Here is a 21403-nt window from a genome sequence, read left to right as displayed (position 1 = left end):
CCACCAGCATGGAATCCACGTTGGCTTCCAAGTTTTTCACTCCCATTTTACGTGCAATTCTCAATCCGGCCAAGAATGCTTCGTATTCGGCTTCGTTATTCGTACTTGGGAAATCCAACCGAATAGCGTAAGTATATTCTTGGCCCGCTGGGTTGGTTAATTTTAACCCCGCGCCTGAACCCTCGTTGTTGGCTGCTCCATCAGTGTAGAGTCGCCAGATATCGTTGATGTCTTGTGCTGGGGAGGGTTGAGCCTCCTCCTGGCACTCTTTCTCCCGCGTAGCGGGGACTTCTGCAATAAAATCGGCCAGGACCTGGCCTTTTATGGCTGGTCTTGGCTTGTACTTAATTGCATATTCTCCCAATTCAATTGCCCATTTGGCTAGACGTCCCGATAATTCGGGTTTGCCTAGAACGTTTGAGAGTTTGAAGTTGGTGAGAATGGTGATTGGGTGGCCCTGGAAATATCGTCTTAACCTGCGTGAAGCGTGTATAAGTGCTAAGACTAATTTTTCGAGGGTAGAGTACCGGGTTTCTACGTCTGTTAGTACACGGCTAACATAATAGATTGGCATCTGGATGCCTTTTCGTTCTGTTAGCAGTACTGCCCCGGTTGCTCTATCTGTTGCGGAAAGGTATAGGATTAACTCCTCTCCCGCTTGTGGTGCTGTAAGTGTTGGGAGTTCGATCAGGCGTGACCGAATCTCCCGAAAAGCTGCTTCCGCTTCTGGTGTCCAGCGGAAGTGCGTTTTCTTTAAGCAGTTTCTTAATGTTGACACGAAAGGAAACGACTTATCTGCATGGTTTGTCAAAAATCGATTAAGTGCGACTAGTCGTCCATTCAGTGTCTGAGCCTGTTTGATGGTGGTAGGTGATTCCATTTTAACAATGGCTTCGACCTTTTCAGGGTTCGCTCTGAAGCCATCTTTAGTAACAATGACTCCCAAGAACTTCCCTTCTTCCATCCCAAATGAACACTTGCTCGGGTTGAGCTTCATGTTTATCTTTCTGAGCGTGTTGAAAGTTTCTTCAATGTCTTTCAACATCGCTCCTGGCTCGGGGCTTTTGATGACCAAGTCATCCATATAGACTTCCAAGTTTCTCCCGATCTGGGCATGAAACTCTTTGTCCATCAGGCGTTGGTACGTGGACCCTGCATTCTTAAGTCCGAAGGGCATCATTTTATAACAAAATGTACCATCGGGCGTCCGAAACGCGGTTTTGTCCTGGTCATCTACGGCCATGTGGATTTGATGGTACCCCTTATACGCATCCAAGAAGCATTTAAGGCGAAATGGTGCCAACGAATCCACCTTAAGATCAATTTCTGGTAACGGATAACAATCTTTGGGGCATGCTTTGTTCAAATCTTTGAAATCTATGCACATGCGCCATTGTTTGTCATTCTTCGGTACCATTACGGGATTTGCAACCCATGTTTGATATCTACTAACGCGTATGATGCCCGCGTCAAGGAGTTCCTTGACTTGGGTTCTACACGCGTTAGTTTGTTCAGGCCCCATTACTCTGCGCTTTTGTACGACTGGCGTAACAGCCGGATCGCACTTGAGCTTATGCTCCGCCTTACTTCGGGGTACACCAGTCATGTCAGCTGGTGTCCACGCAAAGATGTCAGCGTTTTTCTGCAGTAGGCGTTTGAGTAAGGTGCGGGTGGGATCAACGATTGTTGGTCCAATGGTAACGGCCTGGTCGGGGTATTTGCCATTGAAGGCCCATTTTTCCGGTTCGGTGATGGTTGGTTTGGCCATTTTTGGTTTGGGTTTAGATGAGACAGATGCGATGCATACCTGGGGAATGCCAGTGATCATCGCTACACCCTCAGCTGTTGGCCATCCCATCATGCCGTGGACTGAAGATACCACGGCGTTGAATCTTGCCATCCCGTCTCTTCCGAATAGGATGTCGTACGTGTGGTGTGGCTTTCTCATCACGACAAAATCCACGTCCTCTGTGCGTGAATGATTCCCATCGGTGAGAGTAACGGGGAAAGATAGGATACCCAGGGGGGTTTCTGTGCTGCCATCAAACCCTTCCATTGAAGCGTAGACCGTTTCCAAGCGTTCTTTGTCTTCATCATCCAGCTTGTCAAAGAACTGCCTGTACATCACCGTCGACGAAGCGCCGTTGTCAACAAGAGTGCGGGAAGTGATGTAATGCCCCAGCTGGCTTTTGATGACGATGGGGCCTTCTTTGCTGGGGCCTCCTGGCACTCGCGGGAAGCGCACCTCAGCTTCCTTCCACGCGCATGGTTCTGTCGCTCGTCTTTTTCTTCCTGCGACTTTGCCATGAACCATGTTGATGCTGATGTCGACGGGCTTTCGTCCGTTACCTCTGTACCGGTTGTCATTTCTTCCTCCCTTCCTGATTGATGCCACGAGATGTGCAAGTCTTCCATCCTTCACAAATGTCTCAACAATATCCTTCAGGGATGTGCACTCTTCAGTACCATGACCCTTTGTCCCGTGGAAATCACAGGATTTGCTCTGATCCGCATTAGGTTTCTGCCGGATCAATGGGGCTTTTGGCCATGGCAATTTCTCCGTGGCAAATATCTCCGTGACGCTCTTGGTGAGTGGCGTCCACCGGTGTTTTCGGTTTGAAGGGTGTGTGTTGTCCCTTCCACCAACAAGAGGGCGAGAGCTGGATGAGGTGTCAAAGTTTACCCTTGACTGCCAAATACCCAGCCGCCTCTTTTTGTTCTGCCGGGCGGTCCTAACGTTGTTCTCCCTTGTCCTCTGCGTGTAGAGGTGAGTACTCTGGGGAAGATCTCTTCCCAGCTGCTTCTCCGTCTCGGCAAAGCGCTTGGCTGCCGTCATGATGGCATCCCATGTGGATGGCATGCCGTCCTTACCCGTTAATGTGCGTATAAGTTCTGGGTACTCGGCGCCCTGGATGAAAGCGGCGCGAACGAGATCTTCACTTACGTTGCCGAGACTCAGTTTCTTGGAGTTGAAGCGGGTGATGAAGTCTAGTAAAGATTCATCCTCCTCTCTCACGCAGTTGAGGATCGTCCACTGCTCTTCAGTATACTTCCTCTGCTGGCTGAAGTGCTGGCTGAACTTATTCTGAAAGTCCGCCCAGTCATATATGTGGTGGACCGGTAAACGATCGAACCATGCCCTGGCTGCTCCGACCAGAGTCATCTGGAACATGTAACACCACGTGGGCTCCGTCCAGTTACTGACGGTAGCCCCTGCAATGAACCTGTTCAAATGGTCGTCTGGGTCGGATAGACCATCATAAGTGCCAATGTTGGACATTTGTTTGGCACTTCTTGGGGCAATTGCCTCCGCAATGTCCCTTGCAAATTTCGACTTTCCTGCATTCGTAGCAGTTGGTCTAAAGGTTTTGGAGAAGTCACGCGGGTTTTTCTCCGCATTTGATGGTTTAAAGGCTTCCCCAAAATTCCTCTTTGGCTGGGAGTCCGCTTCCTTACGCTTCCCTTTCGCCTCATGGCGAGGGTTTGCGTCGGTATCGGACTCCTCCCTCTCGTCTGAGTACTCGCCCTCGCTGTTCATAATGAGGTGTTGGCGAGTACTGCCGAATTCGTCAGCCTGTTGAACTGAACGCAAGCGTTCGTCCAACTCAGCTTGGAACTCTTTCTGACGTTCTTCGGCCCACGCCTTCACTTGATCTAGTGTTTGGCGAGGGACCCTCGTACGTTTTTCCAGCTGGGTATCGGTGAACCCCAGTGGAATATTTACTCCACTTGCCCCGGCTTGGGTAGTCGGGGTAGTGTTCGTAAGGATTGTATAACCGCCGGTGTTCCCCCCAGTTGCTGGGGTTGTTACCGGGGTTTCTTGGTCGGTTACTGGCCTTTGGACCGGAGTAACGTTAACCATTTCTTCAGAAAGTTCGAAAAAACTAAATTAGTTCTAGCTTTTATGCACGGATGGCGCCAATGAAGAAACACTAAGTGACCCGGTGCAGATTATAGATAATCTGGGGGTTAAGTAATGTTTCCCACGAGAATGAGGTCCAACAGAGACGGTTGTTCTTCAGGGGACCTGCAAAACAAACACCGTAAGCTCGTCACTGAGAAGGGGGGGGGGTTCCTCCTTGTGACCACCCTCCGGCGTGAGAATCAGACTAGGTTGCTCTGAATATAAGTGTATATTGAGAGATTGCTAGATAACAGGATAGCAGATGATCTTACCATTCCAAGATGTTGGAGTATTTATAGCCGAAGGTAGGTTTCCTAGAAGGTACAGCCGGCTGAATAGTATTCCTGTTCTACCAACAGTGGACTATGCACAGGCCATACTGGTTGGTGGATAGGTTACGGCCAACAGTAACTATGTCGGCTGCACTATTCCTCCAACTGTAGATTATGCACGTCCTACCTACTGTGGATTATACGCAGGCCATGCTGGTTGGTGAATAGGTTACGGCCAACAGTAACACTATTTCACCAGCTGTAGGCTGCGCACGCCCTGCAGTAAGGGTTGGTGAGTAGGCAGCGGCTAATAGTGAAACAGTACTAGAGGGTGCTCCTCCTCGTACTGTTGTCGGTGAGCTGTCACCCTGTGATTGGCTCATGGGCTGTTCTGATCAGATTGTCTGTCCTATCCATACCTTGGTAGGTATAGTACAGATCTTTCAGAATCATACGGACTGGCTCACTTTGGCGGGATTGTTCCCGCCTTGCTCATTCCTTCATGTGACTACTGAAGTATCTATTGTCTTGTGCGTGTAGCCCTGCTGTCTGCGGGTAGCCTTCCCTGATGGCTTGTATCCGCAACTGCGGGAACAGGCGGGGTACTTCACCATTGGGAGGCTTTCCCTGCGTGTACAGCTTGCGTACTGCGCGTAAGGTTCTATGAGCATGGTGGGTCCTGCGGAAGCAGATGGCCTTTGCGCAGACGTCCCTGTTCAAGGTGAGTCTTGCGGGACCAACTGGACTCTGCTGGGACCTACCTCTTCACCTGGCTAACCGAGATCAAGTCAATTTTTGTTTTATTTTCTAGCCTTTTAAGCATCTAACCGACTTTTACCCACCTAAAATCCAATATTTGAGATCTAATCGTTGGTTAATGGCTATATCATTGTTTTGAGGGGCTTTTTAACCTTCATTTAGGTTCTTTTTACCCTTTGCTAATGTGTGCTTGCATAAATAGGTATCGTCAGATGTGTTGGTTTAATCACAAAACTCAATCACTCTCCATTCTTTAAGTTTTAAAAATGGTATAATTTTTGTTGGTGTTGAATTTCGGTCAAGCAACTTATCTTTTGTTGTGCTTTCGAAAGGGTATGCTTTTCCAACACCTGCAAGTACAATTTACCAAATCTATTATAATATCACATCTTCAAATTTAAGCTAAAAGCAATAAAAAAACCAAGTTTATTATAATATCATATCTTTAAAAAAGTGGGATTAGTATCCAAAAATTAGATGAATTGTAAACAATCAATTTCTTTATGATTTATGTTAAAATTCATCTAATTTTTGGATACTAATCCCACTTTTTTAAACAACGAGCACGAGGCTCTGATACCAGAATGCGGAAAGTCTGTTATGCCGTTAAGCAATTTATAAATGTCTATTATGTCGTTAAGCAATTTATGAATGTTTGTTAAGCCGTTAAGCAATTTATAAATGTTTGTAAACCATTTTTTGAAAATGGGTTTTATATTCAACATGTTTTGTTTATGGAATTCTTTATCTATGAAAGACATAAAAAAGTCTTTAAATGCATGAAAGTTATCTGACAACTCGTTTATTGATATTGTCTTTGTAAGAGACATGGCTAAAATTTTTTAATTGAAAAGTTTTTTTAACAACTCTTAACAATTCTTTGTTTATTAATTTTTGTAAGACATGTGTATATGTCTTTAGATTCATGAAAGACATGAAGTCTTTATTTATTTTCTTAGGTTTATTAGGTTCTCAATGAGAAATCATTTAGTTTCAATAAAGATTAATCGAGTTTTGTTTTGAAAAATCAAATTTTTGTAAAAATGCTTAAGGAGAGATTATAATAAATACTTTTGAAGTAAATTAACAATCATAAAATAAATCATACCTCTTCTTCTTATCCAGCTAAGAGAATCTTTTAAAATTTTCAAGTGACCAACCCAACCAATTTGTTCCCTACGGCCTCTTGCCTCAACGGTACTCTTATGGCTCCAGAGCTCCAGGTTTTGCAAAATTCTTAAAGATGAACTGGATGGATAATAAGAACTGATATATTTATTTCACAACTGTTCTTCCTTCTTAGTACTTACATAATACTCTCCTTTAGCAAGGATATTACTCACTACTACACATGATTACAAGTAGAGAAAAGAAAGATAGGTAACAGTGCGACTAAGAATGAGATGTCTAAACTTAAGAATCGTTCTCCTTTATATAGGAGGAGAAGATTTATACAATGGACAAAAATGCCCTTCTTAATTTGTCATGCATGACGTTTTTAATCGACATACCCATGTGTTGGGTCCAGTTCCCTGGTGTCTTCATCCGAGTAATAGCTGTAAAGTTGAGAGCTATTATCTTCTTTTGTACTGACTGGACAATATTCGCAATTATGATTTTCATAAGTGCGCTGAAGCTCCTGGACATAGTCTTTCTTTTGTGACTGGCTCTACTTCTACTTTATTAAAGATGATTCTTTGCTCAATTTTTTCTAAAGCTTCTTTCTCGTGCTTTGGTAGTGGAAGACTACTAAAGATGGTAATTACATAGTGGTGACTGTAATAGTTTACTTTATTAAAGTTTCCAGCTTTTATTTTTTGCAAGTTTTCAAGTATTTTTAGAAAACTCTTGACCCTTATTTCAATCCAATTGCTCGGATCTTCATATTTTTCTTCCATGACTTTGGATGGATTTACGGTTCTTGTTTTAGCAAGACCGATTTCCAGATGATGGTAACTTTGGAAAGTATTTCCTTGATGCCAATCTGGGAGTGTAGAGGTACACTTGATGAAGATGTTAACATCTTTTGCTGCTGCAATCTTTTTTCGAAAGTTTTTGATAGCTTTCTTCATTCTTTCGGCCATTAAATTAATTTCTTGTAAATTACAGGAAGGGTAAATATACTTAGCTAAACCAGCAGAGAATGCTGAGGAGATAAGTTCTAGGCTTGCGCCTGGACAAAAGACAATTAAACTTTTAGTAGCTTTATCTTCTGTGTAAATGTGCTCGGTTTTAAAGTCAACTTGACTTAAGGACCGCGCTTTAGACCATAATGATCTAAATTCATCAAGAGATACAATCTCTGAGGATTCTTCTTCTTCTTTTTTCTCATAAAATTTTGTTTTTGATAGAAATGGTGAAGCTTTTCTAAACTCAACGGTTCTTTCTTGTTTTCCTGGTTTTAAAGGTTCAGGAAAAATTGTTACCTTCAAAGGTATTTCCCTCTTTTCAAAATTTGCTGAATAGCGGGTGGCTTCTTGTTGGGCTTGTGCTAACATCCCAAATTTTTTGAATGGATGGCTGCTTCCATCTACGTAACTTTTGACTGTTGACCAGTCTTCGTATATCTCCCTATGCTCACCGTAAAAAATGACATAAAACCTTGTTTTGGGATTTTCTGGTCTCTGGGTAATTTGAGAGTAACTTGGTCTTAGTGAGACCTCTTCAGTTTTTGACAAACTGTCAGCCATCAACGGATTTGATTTGTCTTTACCAGAGCCGTTTGCTTCTGGACTAGATGAAGATCTTAGTTCTTCATTAACATTTCTTTTGCTTTTTTCCAAAGAAACAGGAGTAAACGGACTTGTTTTTTCCATATGCTAAATTTCCTTGTACTGCTCCTAAAAGAGCATCTTGTCTGTTAACAATTCTATTGTCAACTAGAGCCTTTTTTATAGGAAAATTAATTCCATCTCTAAATTGTGCTTTTAGAAGAATTTTTACAGTTCCTATATGCACCATGTTCATGGTTCTTCTTAACTCAGGTTTCATAGTCAAAAGTCTTTTTGCTATTTCTCCTTTAGTTAGAAGAGGTAGATATACTTCTCCTGAGGTATCTTTTATATCTACTGAAAATTCTTCAGTATTGAAGCAGTAGAAAATCTTATTTTTTCTAGAGAAAGCCCTTGAGACTAAACTCTGTAAGTGATTAGGTTGATTAAAAACCGTTTTTGTGTCAAGCTTGAATTTAAGCTTGTTAATTTTTTCTAGTTGATTAAAATTAATCATATAATCTGAAGTAAAACCGTTTTCATTTTCTCTAAAGTTTATTACTTGGGTTATTTTTTGATTGTTTGATGTTTCACAATCAATTTCTTTATGATTTATGTTAAAATTCATCTAATTTTTGGATACTAATCCCACTTTTTTAAAAAACGAGCACGAGGCTCTGATACCAGAATGTGTTGGTTTAATCACAAAACTCAGTCACTCTCCATTATTTAAATTTTAAAAATGGTATAATTTTTGTTGGTGTTGAATTTCGGTCAAGCAACATATCTTTTGTTGTGCTTCCGAAAGTGTGCTTTTCCCACACTTGCAAGTACAATTTACCAAGTTTATTATAATATCACATCTTCAAATTTAAGCTAAAAGCAATAAAAAAACCATTGTATACATCTCTATTTGTGCATTGTAGCTTCAAGTTCCTCATATACATGTATATAAGTTTATAAATGAAATATAGATGGTTGGTAACGAAGATTTAGGAATTATAAAAAAATGATATTTTGAGATAAGATATATTTGACTATTTTGCTATTGCTTGTCTTTAGATAACTTTTTTTAAATTAAGAAAAAAGAATACGAAGGAGTAAAATAACATAAGCAACAAAAACCATCCTTAGACTTAGAGAATTGTGTCAAGGGACGTGAATATAAGCAGCAAAAACCATCCTTAGACGTGAATAGCATAAAGATTATGTTATGGTTATAGATGTTGCCACAACTAGTCATTTAACACAAAAGACTTTAACATGTTTAATGTTTGAAAACAATGTGCCTAACGTGAGTTTCTTTCTTGTTTTTTTTTTGAAAGGTGACTTTTATAGTGGTTGAATCTTCAGCCACAGCTCTCGGAGAGAGCCCCAACCGTCCCACTCAGGTCAAGACTATGTTGTCTTAACCGAGCCCACGCTTGGTTCCACGAGAAAATTTCGAGCCCCCTGCCACCTGACATGAGTTGTCTGCCCACAAGAGCAAGGTCTTTGGAAAGGGACACTCAAATAGAAAACTCGTGTCGCCATCAAGATTCGAACTTGAGAGGCCAACCGGCTTCAAGCTCTTACCCATCATTTGGCTGGCCAGTTGAGTGGTATGAGTTTTCTGAGTTTGTTTCTTGTAGGCTGTAGCTCAAATACAAGCCATTTTAAACGAGTCAATCAATTATATTATCCTTCCATTTTGATATTTTAATTGTTATTACACAACACACTGATTGATATTGATGACTGATGAGAAAGGAAAAAGAAAAGAAAAGAAAGTAGCAAACCGGCGAGAATGGCGACGTTCATCAACCTCTCATCTTCGTATGTACTCTCCCGTCGAAAACACAGTCCTCTAGTTTCTTCTTCTCACCAACTCCTCAAGGTATTCTCTTCTGGTAGCATGAATAATTCGATCCAGCTGTGGAATTATATAATATTACCCCTTCCAGCTCCCAAACCATTTAATACGTACCATCTGATTGATTAACTATTTTGGTTTTAACTAATTGAATACTTGACCTAACTAATTTGGTTTTAAATTGAAGAGTCATTCGGGGGGTTACAGTTACAGGAGCAGACTTACACTTAAATGCTTGAATGATCCCACTACAACAGATGATGATGATGATGCTGCTGTCCAATCTCAACCCACTTCTGCCTTTTCCTCATACACTTGGTCTGCAGCTCTTGGAGGCTTAGGCTTGCTTGAAACTGCTTACTTGACTTACTCCAAACTCTCCGGTTCCGATGCCTTTTGCCCCGTTGCTGGTGGTTCTTGTGGCGATATCCTTAATAGTCATTATGCCCTTGTTTATGGTACTTTCCTGCTCTATCTTCTCACTTTGTTATAATTCTATTGTTTACAATCATGATCATACGGATGTCTATCTTAATATGGCTTCATATGAATCTCATCAAAGTGAATGGAGTTTCTATAACAAAGTAAAGGAAATCCTCTTCAAAACTTGAATCTAACCACTTGTAAGGTAAAAATAAACATAATCTCATTTGATTGTATTTGGAAGGTTGTTTTCAATGCTGCTATTATGTATCGACTTGGACATAGATTATTAGGATACCCCGCTAATTCATTACAGACGGCTATTACCAAATTAAAAGTGGTTAGCAAAGATTCTTGTCTCTACAACGAAATAATAAGATAATAAAAGTTTACACATTGATTCTACTGAAGATGGAAAATCAGACATGCCTTCCACTTTCTGGAATTTTTCGTATTTAGCCTGCCTATCAGACCTTCAATTTCTTGATTTCAAGTCACATATCTATATATGAGTACAACAAGTTACTTTGGCCTAGCTATTAGACCTGAATTTCTTCATTTGAAGCTTCAATTTCGCAAATCAAGATTTTCCCCCAATTTCGTCAATCTTTAATACTTTTCTTTTTAGCTTAAAACACGTAAATTATTGATTGGCATAATTTATGGTTTAAAAATGCGTAAACCTTTTATTCGTCTATGGTTTGGCATAATTTTGGGTTTGGCAGGTATTCCTCTTCCCGTGATTGGAATGGTTGCATATGGGACCACAACATTTCTTGCATTAAAGTTGGCTTCAAAGGACTTCCCTTTTGGGATTGAGGAAAGTAATGGTGGATTAATATTACTTGGAACAACTACCGCAATGGCAACTGCAAGTGCATACTTTTTATACATTTTAAACACACAATTTCCTGGAGCTTCATGTTCTTATTGTTTAGTATCTGTTTTCTTGTCATTCTCGTTGTTCCTCACTACTGCAAAGGTACATCCAATTTAAATTCCAGTTTCACAAAGCAATATATCCACTTGAATTATATGACGTTTCTTTTGATTTGTTTTTTTTTTTGCCTCATTGTTTTGTTACAATTGTTGGTTGAAAAAAGGTGACATGTAGGCTTGTAAACGAACCGAATGAACACGATTGGGGCATGTTCATGTTCAATCGTTTAGCTTTAACCGAATGAACGATTAGACATGGACAGTTAAACGGACATGGTTTTCTTGTCCGTGCCCGTTCGTGAAGTAAATGAATGTTTCATGTTCATTCGTTAATAGTATGAACGAATGATATTCACGAACGTGAACGGACGAATATAAATGAACATAGATGAACGCATCTAAACTAACATAGTTGACAAACACCGGTTAAAACTAAACAAGAATATCAATCTGTTCAGTCTAAAAAGTTAACAAGACTAGATTACATTGTAACGGGCATAACAAATTGATTGAATAATTGAATACATAAACAAACATTAATGAACGAACTAGAGATGTGCTCATGTTCGTTTAACTAAATGAACAAAAAGTTTTGCTCATATTCGTTTGTTTATTAAAGAAACGAACTTTCACGTTGAATGCCTGTTAACAGTTCACGGACAGTTCACTGAACATTAGCTTCGTTTATAGGCCTAGTAACATGGAATCATTGTTATTATCAGTATAGTTATGCAGATATTTTTTATCTGATTATTTCTGCAGACTTTAGGGTGGCAAAAGATCCGAGACGAAGTCGGTTTACTGTTATGCATAGCGGGTCTCGTTTTTGCTGCTTTAAGCAACTCGTATAGTGCAACTATTACTCCACCTGCACGGTATCTTCATTGCTGCTAAATAAACGTTTATCTATGCGTCTCTTATGAAGAATTTATATCATATCATTCTTTTATTTATCTTTTATATGTGTAGATTTGGGGAGAAATTCTTGCCGTATTTTCCAACTGAAATCAAGGCTCAATCGAGTCCCTTAGCTCTTAAACTTGCAGCACACCTACGTTCGGTTGGAGCTAAAATGTATGGAGCCTTTTGGTGCTCACATTGTTTAGAACAGAAAGAGGTACACAAAAGACATTTGATTTTATTTAACTGCAGCTAAATTTGTATCTAGTTGTGATATGTTCAAAAGGTTATTGACACGCTTTTTACATCAATCTAAAACCATGGAAACGAATAAAGTCGTGATATGCCCAAAAGAATACCGACACATGTTTTACACCGATCGTAAATTATAACTTGTCTACCGATGTTGGTGTTCAGTTCTTCACAAAATTTATACCAGAACGCCGAGAAAACAAAAGTAAACATACACGTGTATTTAGCTTTTCAAACATCAGATTTAGAAAGTAAAAACTTTGTGGCTGTACTTCAAAGTACAATTTTTTTTGTCAAATTATAAAAATTGAAACTATGCTAAAGACATAACTTTTGTGATTGATTTATAAAAAGAGAAAACTATGAAAAGAACTTTGTTTCCAAACTTTAAAACAAAAAAAAAACTTTTGTGGTCAATTTGGAAAAGGAAAACTTTACTATTCATGCACAGATTTCCCATACACCAATATTAATATAAATATGTAATTGAGTTTAATTTTATTTAAGAATTAGGAACTTCTTTTTTACATATGGTCATGTGCTAGTTTTCTTGATCCAGTTTATTATTCGTGTTGGAATATTAAACGTGATTTCTGGTTTCTTGTACATGTGTAGATGTTCGGTCATGAAGCAGCAAAGCTAGTGGACTATGTGGAATGCTTCCCAGATGGATTCAAAACTGGAACTGATTTAAGTCAAGAGTGTAAGAAAGTCAAAATTGAAGGTTTTCCGATGTGGATTATCAATGGTCAGGTGAGAATGTTAACTTAAATAATATTCGGTAGAGGATATAATTATGGATTAAACATTTGTATATAAATGTTAATAATTCTGGGCATTACTTGTTTTTGGAGATAAGACATATAAAGGAATTCAAGATTTCTCAGAACTTGCAAAAGCATCTGGATTTGAAGATGGTGAGTTCAGTAGAGAGCTAGCAGAGATTGCTAAACAGTCTGCTGAGGCAGACATGCAACCATGATGTATGTTAGGTATGTTGTTTTGTGCTCGATGTCACTTTACATGCATGCATACATGATATTATCATGGGGCTTTGTTGAGTTGAAAAATTCCAACTTTGTTGTAATGTGCAACATCAACATGTCCTGGTTGTGTTGCACTGTTGTAGACATTTTAGGTATTAATTTACAGGACTTCATTAGAAGAATAAAGATTACGTGTATTCATAATAAATCGGTTTCGTTTTACCTTTTGGTTAAATTTTGTAACTAATTTCTGCTCATCATGTAACTTTAAATGTTTTTGTTTTCAATAATATAGAACTAATTTCTATGCGATTATAATAAATAATGTAACTTTAATATTCTTGTTTTCAAGAATATAGAACTAATTTGTATACGATTATAAAACAATCTAAAGCTAAATATTTATACTTCAAATTGTAGGACTTTACCCTTGAAAGGGAGTCCTTCCAGAAATTCTCGATGGCTAAGGGAGACCCAAAGCCAAGGAGGGGGTTTGGAAATAGTTTTCAACCAACAATTGACACGCCTCGGTTATTACCTCATTAGCTGCGTCATTGCCCCAAGCGCAAAAATGCCTTAGCCCTTATACAACCCTTCCTTTTATACACCACAATACCCACTTCGTTTTATATCCACTCCCGATGTGGGATCATCCACAAATTCCACTTCCCAAAATTTCCCAATGATATTCAACATGCTTTTCACAACTCTATTTTATTTTAATTTTCAACTATCACTGCATTACCGGTCACTTTTACATCATCGTCATGTGTTTTTGCAATTACAGCCATGATTATATTCTCTGAGTGTTTCACATAGACGTAAAGACATGGTGATTAAATTAAGGAGACACATGATTAAGTAAAATGGTTGGTCAAAATGTTTTTTGTGAACAATGAATCTAATGAGTCAAAATGAGTTCACGAATGTAATCGAGCATAAACAAAAACCGAACATATATGAACAAACGTAAACGAACACACTTAGATGAATGAGTTAAAGCACATAAAGGAAAGGACATAAGGAATGTAAATAAACGAATGAGTAATGTATGTATTGTTGCTCATTTGTTTAATTAAAAGAACATAATTTTTGTGTATATTTATTCGTTTGTTAAACAAACAAAAATAAACAAATTATGTATCTAACCGTTGATCAGACATTCGGTTCGTTCACACGTCTACTACCTTTCTATTATCCGATAGAAATTATATATAGTATAAAACTCTTTGTATGTTTATTGTTATTGTTAAACGCACATGACTACATGAGTGATTGACAAAGTCCAAAAACGTTGAAGCCCATGATTAATGAATTAATAATAATCCATACCTAAAATGAAGGGTCAAGATCCATCCGGCACACACATGTATGTAACTGTAGTAACCCGAACCGGCTCCTTCCGATCCATTATAATCTATTCGGTCAGAGAGAGAGAGAGAGTTACTGGAGGAAAGGAATATTCCATCCGCATATCCGTCGTCAGATGATATTCATTCCCTCTCATCATTATTATTATTATTATTATTATTATTATTATCCCCTTCTTCTTCTTCTTCTTCTTCCCTTGTATAAATAATAATCATTCAAACCCTAACTTCATCTTCATCTAATCCTAATCCAATATCCGATCACAATGGTTGAAGAACAGCCGCCGATTGATGAAATCAAACTCATCCACAAGCTCGGTATCTTCAAAATCAAAGGCCGAGACAAACAAGGTCGTAAAATCTTACGAATAATCGGAAAACACTTTCCAGCTGCAGCTAAGGGTAGTTTGAGCTTGGATCTGCTGAAATCGTATCTGGAAGTCAAGATTTTCCCCAAACTTGAACGGGCGTTCGTCGTGGTTTACGTTCACACGGATGTTCATAATCTCCCCGGAATATCCCTTCTCCGATCTCTTTACGACGCCATTCCGGTCAACGTTAAACAATATCTGGAAGCGGTTTACTTTGTTCATCCGGATCTGCAGTCCAGATTATTTCTCGCTACTTTTGGCCGCTTCATCTTTACCGGAGGGTACGTACCTACCTTATTATGCATCACAATTTATAGATTCTTTTATTTTATGTCATATATTTGAATTTGTTTATAAATGTAATCATGATGATGTTATGTAGGTTATATGCAAAGGTGAAATACGTGAGCCGATTGGCGTATTTGTGGGAGCATGTAAAAAGGAACGAGATTGAGATCCCGGAGTTCGTGTACGAACATGATGAGGATCTGGAGTACCGTCCGATGATGGACTATGGCTTAGAGAGTGACCACGCTAGAGTTTATGGTGAGCCCGCGGTTGATTCCGTTTCCTCTGTGGCCACCTATTCCATGAGGTGTATCTCATAGAATAGAATACGTTTTTGGTAATTCGGTGGCAATACAAATGAAAAGGTTTTAAGTTTCAACTCTGTTTTTTCAGTTTGTTTGTATCGATGGTTGTTTGTATTGTATTGGTAAAAAAATATTTGTAAATATTAATACTACCTATATAACTTTACAAGGCCGGTGTCTCTTTTATCACGTTAAGACTCATTTGCATTTGATCCAAACCGTAGCGATTTCATGTGTGGGATAGATACATAGTAGTCCTCACACTTGCTTTTCCATCAATTTGCTCTGGAATAGAATAAAATCCTAGTGTGAATCCATTCCACTTCATCAACAATAGCGAAAATTGTTCGATCGTTAACAAGGTGGTGGTGTGAAAACTACTCTTAGTTTCAATTAGTAAGCGAGCCCGCGCGTTGCGGCGGAACTTTGAACATCGATGTGGTTTTAAGTTAGCATCCGAAGTTTATAACTTGTTAGCATCACCGCAATACTAAAAAAGTTACTAATAAAGAATAAGAATCAATAGTCCCTAAGTATATTAATAAAGTATATTCACATGGTTGTATAAAAACGACTTTCGTTACATCAATTGAGCAAAGGAACAACTTCTAATCTTGTTATAATCTGCATAAAGAAACTTGTACCTTGTCGTAGGCAATTTGACCCATTGAAGCAAACGGGTCAATTTCGGCTATACATTGTTCTAACAGGTCAAACAGGTAAACATGAGAATTTTGACCTGCTATAAACGGGACAAGTTGGCATCTGCAAAGTAAATAGCAGAATTAGGATACTAATATAAATTTCTAAATTTAAAGATTGATTCAAAGTACCTTATATAAGATTCCAGCCTTATATTACAGTATGTTTGACCATCATGAGGTGCAATCACCCACTGAATTCCATTCTAAAACTTCTCATAGATTGAAGCACTTACTCAAGTATAGTCATACACCCAAACTGAATCATCCGAGATTTTGCAATGGAATTTGTTTATTGACCCAAAGCCTCAATCGTTGTCAACTTCTAGGAAATAAAATATCATAATTTACAAAAGCAATAGAGACTATAAATGTGCTACCTATGTAAAAAAGAGGTAATAAACAAACAATTGTTTGCATATTAGAAAGAGGTTAATTACCTACCATGCTCACATAGAGGTATATCAGTTGTTCGAAGTGAACAACTAAAAATATGAGAGCAGAGATATTTGCAAACTAACATAATGTTTCAACTCATAGTGCTGCAGTATTGCACCAAGTGCATGTTGGAATCCAGGTTCACATGTTGGACCACTTGGTTCAACCGATTAACATCAAAGTTAGACGAATCATAGGAAATATAAAAGGGGGAGAATGATGCACACAATCTAGCCCAACCCTTTGGTCGTGCCGTCGTGGGCCTACTTACTTCGACACCACTAGAAAATCATTTATAAACATAATTAACTTGCCATTAAAAACTAGCCGTAAGCTTATTTATACTTTAACAAAATAAAATCCCAGAACTTTGAATATAAATTATTATATAATTTATTGTCCCCCCTGTTTGTAACTTCTATTTGAGAAAATCTCAGCCCTTTAAAATCATCAACTTTTAATCACAGCCATTCAAACTCTTAAAATTCAGCGAAGTTACACTCTCTCTCTCCTGAATTATGTTCTCCCTCCCAGTGTATACAACCTTGCTTTTACTTATATTGCTTATGTAAATCGACAAAGAAGATGAAGAGCGGGTAAAACTAATAAGAGTTACTATTATTCCAAGGATACGATTCAGATGTCAAATGGATGCTTTTTTTAGGAATATCTTAACCTATCTGATCAATTAAATTGAGCAGTGTTAATTTGTATTTCTGATCCCCACGTCTACGACAACCTCCATCGTTGCTTTACGGTGTTGGAGCAGTAATGAATTGCTAATGTAATTAACTAAATTTCATTAACTTCTTTCTACTCTCGATCATATGAAAGTCTACTTTGATTGAAATTTCAACCCTTCTTTTTACAAATATGGTTCGTGTGAATTGGACCGATTTGATTAACACAGACTAGTGCAATCCGTTTGAGATGTAAGTTATTGCAATTACATCCGCCAACTGCTTGATGTAAGTGAACTTCAACACTAGATTTTGCTTGAAAAGACACTTCTTTTTCCACTTTTGATCTGATCAATGTTTATGTTCTTTCTTATCTTTTTTCTTAGTCCTACATTGAAACTGCAATGAAAAATAAAATACTCAGAATGATGTATTAATAAATAAAAAGGGAGTGTTACATTTCTTTAAAACCACATTGAAGTTGAAAGAAAAACTCTTAAATCTCCAAGACTACGTCGAATTGTCGTTTTAATGAAGTCGGTTATTTGTTTTACTGATAAATTAAATGAGATAAACTTTTATCTTAAACATGTACTATTTTGGTTTAGAATGCAAAAAAAAGTTGTCATTATTACATTAGACTTCCCGTCCACCGGACGGGTATAAAACTAGTTATATATGGTTATTAATATGTGAATAATATCTTGAAATATATTGAAAATGTTGTAACTTATGGGTCAAACTATTTTATCCATGACCTATGGATAACATGAATTAAGGAGAAGAGAGATTAGAAGATTGGAAGAAAAATTTATGCTAAGATTAAATATGGTTAGAACAACTCAGCATTATTATTTTTGTTTATTAGTATAGTTAGAATTTAGATTAGATTAGATTAGATATTTGATATGGTACCCATTTTTTAATGTGTGGATAACTGGTCAATGACTCGATGTATTCTTCGTTTGTTTACCCAAACAGAGTGGCCGACAGTGAATGAAAAACCTCCCTCAAAATAAACGAAAGTTGGATCGATGGTGTTGTTATCTTGGACTCGTCCTTCTCCCAAAGACCAGAAGGATTGCATTAACAAGTAAGTTAGTAAGTAAGCTTATCTATATTGTATTTCGTATTATTATTATTATTATTCACTCACTCAATGAATGAATCAGGTCAGGTAGCTTTAACTATGATATCAAGTACAGAGGAGCTACATCAAACCCATTATCAACCAACATCTGACGGCTTTTTAATCAACCATTCCAAAGTCATCAGGCTCTCATGCCTATCAAAATGCCAAAACCGCTCTCAAATCTTGGAGGCATTTTGGATTGATTTGGGCATTTGTTGATCCAAACACACCTATTCAAAATGGAGTCAAGTTCTGTGTTTGTGTCAAAGAGTTTCTTCCATGGCTCAGGATGCCGTTGCAAGTTGTTTATGTTAATGAAACCAATAACCATAAAGCGTCTTTTGCTTTTGGCGGAGGCACTCTTCAAGGACACTTGCTGGTTCGTGCTTCCTCCCTTATAAACTTAATAGTAATAATTGAGGTTGTAGTTTCTGATTCGACTTACGTTTTTATTGCGGCTGGAGAGGAGCGGTTTTCGATTGAGATGGACGAAGACAAACGAGTTTGGTATGAAATACTTTCGTTTTCCAAACCAGCACATGTTTTATCGGTTATAGGATATCCATATATATTCCTTAGACAAAAGTACTTTGCTCATCAATCTACTGAAGCCGTTAAAAAGTTTGTGTCCCCTTAATTTGTAATTTCAAATTCCATTATGTATTATTATTGTTATTGTTACATTTTATTGATAAATGTTTTCAAAGTGGTGACAACCAGGATTTGGTGTGGTTTATTTTGGGACAATACAATACATTTAGTACACAATGATGCATTTTATTATCTTTTCAATTCAAGCTTTTCTCAAACTGCCAAAGTTTATTGGGGAGATAAAGTTTGGATCTTGGCTAGAAACTAATGTGGAAGCTGCCAATTGGGAGGCTTTTTGAGACGGGTGAAACACGTCCCAGAATAAATAATCGTCCCGCTTCTCGCAAAGGGGCACTCCTTCCTTGCAATCACCTTGTCCTTGTGGAGTCTTTTCGGCACAACATGCTGATACCACATCTTTGAACCCTGAAAATGTGCCAGTGTAATGTAAACATGTGTTTTTGGAGACTAGAGGTGGCAAAACTGGTGGGTGGGAATGTGGGATAGCCGGTCAAAACTGGCCTGGTTACTAGTCGTGTAAACGAGACCAGCCCTCGGCTGCTTTTGAGCTGTATTTCCAAAGCTCAAGCTTGGTCTGTGAGTAATTTTTCAAGCTTGAGTTCGGCTTGGGTTCATTTCGTTTAGTGTGAGTGTGTATATATATCAAAGTTTTGTATATGTATTTATCTTTATAATTTTCTAAATGGCATAATATATACTTTTTAGTTTCTTTTATCGTAATTATATATAATAATAAAAATAAAAATGTTGTATATATATTTTAAATATTTTATTATTATTATAATATATATATATATATATATATATTAGATTTTGGGCGTACTTTCGACACGGTTCACCCATTCTGACCTTGTTTTTCCTATATGTTTTACAGGTTTGATCTCTTTATCAAACAAATCCAACCTAAATTGACATGTTTTCGTACAAAAGTAGAAGGGTTGATCATGGGAGTTGAATATATATGTAAGGTAAAAAAGAAAACTTATGGTTACCAAATTTTGAGGTAATGATAGTCATAGTCATATTGTATGTGTTTGCAATTGAGTACTTGAATCCTTTGAGTGTAGAGCTCATGTTTTCCAACATGACTTCAAACGAGTCATGACACGCTCTAGACAAAGTGTTTGTATCATTGGCACAATTACCACCTGCGAATCCACGTGCAATTGGACAACACCCGAGTGGTGGAATACTTATTATCCCAAACTTTCTTGCCCCCATACTATATAAGTTCTGCCAATTCAAAATACACAAAATTAGTAACAATCCTTTTTTCGCAAACAAATCAATTTAGAAGTAAATGGAACCTTTAGGTGGATGGCATAGGTGTCAGTAATGTTGATCACAAACTGCTCGGGAGTCATAGGTTTAGTGAAAATCATGTATTCCATGATGTCGTTGCTTCCGATGCTGAAGATGTACATGGACTTTCGAAGGAAACGTTCACCTTTAGACCCTCCAAGCAATGCTGATATGTTTCCCCGAACCGTTGCAAATTGTTGGACCTGTTCCTCCATTGATACAACTTGCCCCTATATGTAATTTGTTATTTGTTGTGTGTGAAACAGTAAAAACATACATTTTTCTTCTAGAAATGAGACTTACATACAAACTTAGCCCGACTCCTTTCACAAGGCCAGCACCTCCCGAAGCAAAGTTAACTCCGTTAAGTATCCCTCTCGTGAAGTTGGAACCACCCTCAACGAGTGCAAGATATGGTAGCGGGCTGCGTTCATAGCCACCCAAAAGTTGAACTGCACATGCACGTAACTCTTTTCAACATGATTACAACAGGAGTTATATTTTTTCAGTAACAATATAGTGTTTTCTACAAAAGATATCCCAAACCTTTTAATTGATAGTTTGCTAGTACTTTGGGGATGTTTTTTTTTCATTATCTTAAGTCACATTTATATATTATCTAGATTATTAATATTTTCAACTTGCTCGGGAGTTGAAATTGCATTATCCTCAACCTACCGATAGTGTCAGCAGTGTTGAGCCCGTTGCTAAACCTCCCGGTTGCTTGGTGGCCGGGATAATCTATCCCGTAGTATGGGTGATCGGCCCTTGCGCTGCAGTTATCGACGAGGTTGTTTGTGCCGACATCCATGGTTGAGTCACCAAATATGAATATCGGGTAGTTGGTTCGACCACCCTTTGCGGATGCTGCAAACACACTGAAAATGGCTACATAGATCATTAGGAGCATGGGTTTTGGAGGTCTGAATTCCATTGCCATATCTGTGTGTGTGTGGTAAGTTTGAGGAACAGCAGAGAGCAGTTACTTATAGAAAGGTAGAGGCTGTTGGAATCAAGATAATACAAGGGGAAAAGTCTGAGATTGTTTGCCTAGTTTACTATGATCATCCTAGTTTATGACCAACATGTCTGTCAAAACTTGTTTTTACATTATTAGTTTTTAGTTTCTTTTTTTGTTTTCCCCTTCATTTTTATGATCGATAACTATTTTCAATTATTATTTTTACAAATGATTCAAACGCATAT

The 21403-nt window shown here is 38.1% G+C and overlaps 3 protein-coding genes, 1 non-coding gene and 1 pseudogene across 5 annotated transcripts; 3 read left to right on the top strand and 2 right to left on the bottom strand.

Annotated features, from left to right (window-relative positions):
• The first annotated feature begins 9432 nt into the window (after window positions 1-9432).
• LOC143538081 (thiol-disulfide oxidoreductase LTO1-like) lies at window positions 9433-13401 on the top strand. Its single transcript, XM_077031717.1, has 7 exons — window positions 9433-9522; window positions 9686-9956; window positions 10647-10903; window positions 11623-11735; window positions 11830-11977; window positions 12628-12765; window positions 12872-13401. The coding sequence occupies exons 1-7, from the start codon at window positions 9433-9435 to the stop codon at window positions 12992-12994; spliced, it is 1140 nt and encodes a 379-aa protein (XP_076887832.1). The 3' UTR covers window positions 12995-13401.
• Window positions 13402-13418: 17 nt separating this feature from the next.
• LOC143538093 (U4 spliceosomal RNA) lies at window positions 13419-13571 on the bottom strand. The gene has a single exon (XR_013136192.1). It is a non-coding gene; the product is annotated as a U4 spliceosomal RNA (small nuclear RNA).
• Window positions 13572-14580: 1009 nt separating this feature from the next.
• On the top strand, window positions 14581-15347 carry LOC143538016 (uncharacterized). Its single transcript, XM_077031656.1, has 2 exons — window positions 14581-15020; window positions 15122-15347. Exons 1-2 carry the CDS (start codon window positions 14635-14637, stop codon window positions 15345-15347), a joined length of 612 nt encoding a protein of 203 aa, XP_076887771.1. The 5' UTR covers window positions 14581-14634.
• A 2767-nt stretch (window positions 15348-18114) lies between these two features.
• Window positions 18115-19321, top strand: LOC143538042 (UPF0548 protein At2g17695-like; annotated as a pseudogene). The gene is made up of 3 exons (XR_013136181.1): window positions 18115-18244; window positions 18324-18661; window positions 18740-19321. The product of XR_013136181.1 is annotated as a UPF0548 protein At2g17695-like (transcript).
• LOC143538040 (GDSL esterase/lipase At5g37690-like) lies at window positions 19077-21142 on the bottom strand. Its single transcript, XM_077031681.1, has 5 exons — window positions 20876-21142; window positions 20501-20649; window positions 20203-20427; window positions 19888-20128; window positions 19077-19300 (listed from the first exon to the last, which is right to left on the bottom strand). Exons 1-5 carry the CDS (start codon window positions 21135-21137, stop codon window positions 19077-19079), a joined length of 1101 nt encoding a protein of 366 aa, XP_076887796.1. The 5' UTR covers window positions 21138-21142.
• Window positions 21143-21403: the final 261 nt, after the last annotated feature.

This window comes from Bidens hawaiensis, unplaced genomic scaffold (assembly GCF_021521415.1).
Source record: "Bidens hawaiensis isolate Kalapana, Puna unplaced genomic scaffold, B.hawaiensis_p1.1 tig00011466_1, whole genome shotgun sequence".
NCBI lineage: Eukaryota > Viridiplantae > Streptophyta > Magnoliopsida > Asterales > Asteraceae > Bidens > Bidens hawaiensis.
This window is presented reverse-complemented; position numbering and strand designations above follow the sequence as displayed.

Excerpts from the sequence above, each read along its gene's own strand:
- LOC143538081 (XM_077031717.1), top strand. The coding sequence starts at position 9,433 with ATGGCGACGTTCATCAACCTCTCATCTTCGTATGTACTCTCCCGTCGA. Across the intron at positions 11,736-11,829 it reads ACTATTACTCCACCTGCACG|ATTTGGGGAGAAATTCTTGC; the intron begins GTATCTTCATTG and ends TTATATGTGTAG. Across the intron at positions 12,766-12,871 it reads TGTGGATTATCAATGGTCAG|ACATATAAAGGAATTCAAGA; the intron begins GTGAGAATGTTA and ends TTTGGAGATAAG.
- LOC143538016 (XM_077031656.1), top strand. The coding sequence starts at position 14,635 with ATGGTTGAAGAACAGCCGCCGATTGATGAAATCAAACTCATCCACAAG. Across the intron at positions 15,021-15,121 it reads CGCTTCATCTTTACCGGAGG|GTTATATGCAAAGGTGAAAT; the intron begins GTACGTACCTAC and ends GATGTTATGTAG.
- LOC143538040 (XM_077031681.1), bottom strand. The coding sequence starts at position 21,137 with ATGGCAATGGAATTCAGACCTCCAAAACCCATGCTCCTAATGATCTAT. Across the intron at positions 20,129-20,202 it reads CCTATGCCATCCACCTAAAG|AACTTATATAGTATGGGGGC; the intron begins GTTCCATTTACT and ends TTGAATTGGCAG. Across the intron at positions 19,301-19,887 it reads TATCATTACCTCAAAATTTG|GGTTCAAAGATGTGGTATCA; the intron begins GTAACCATAAGT and ends GCACATTTTCAG.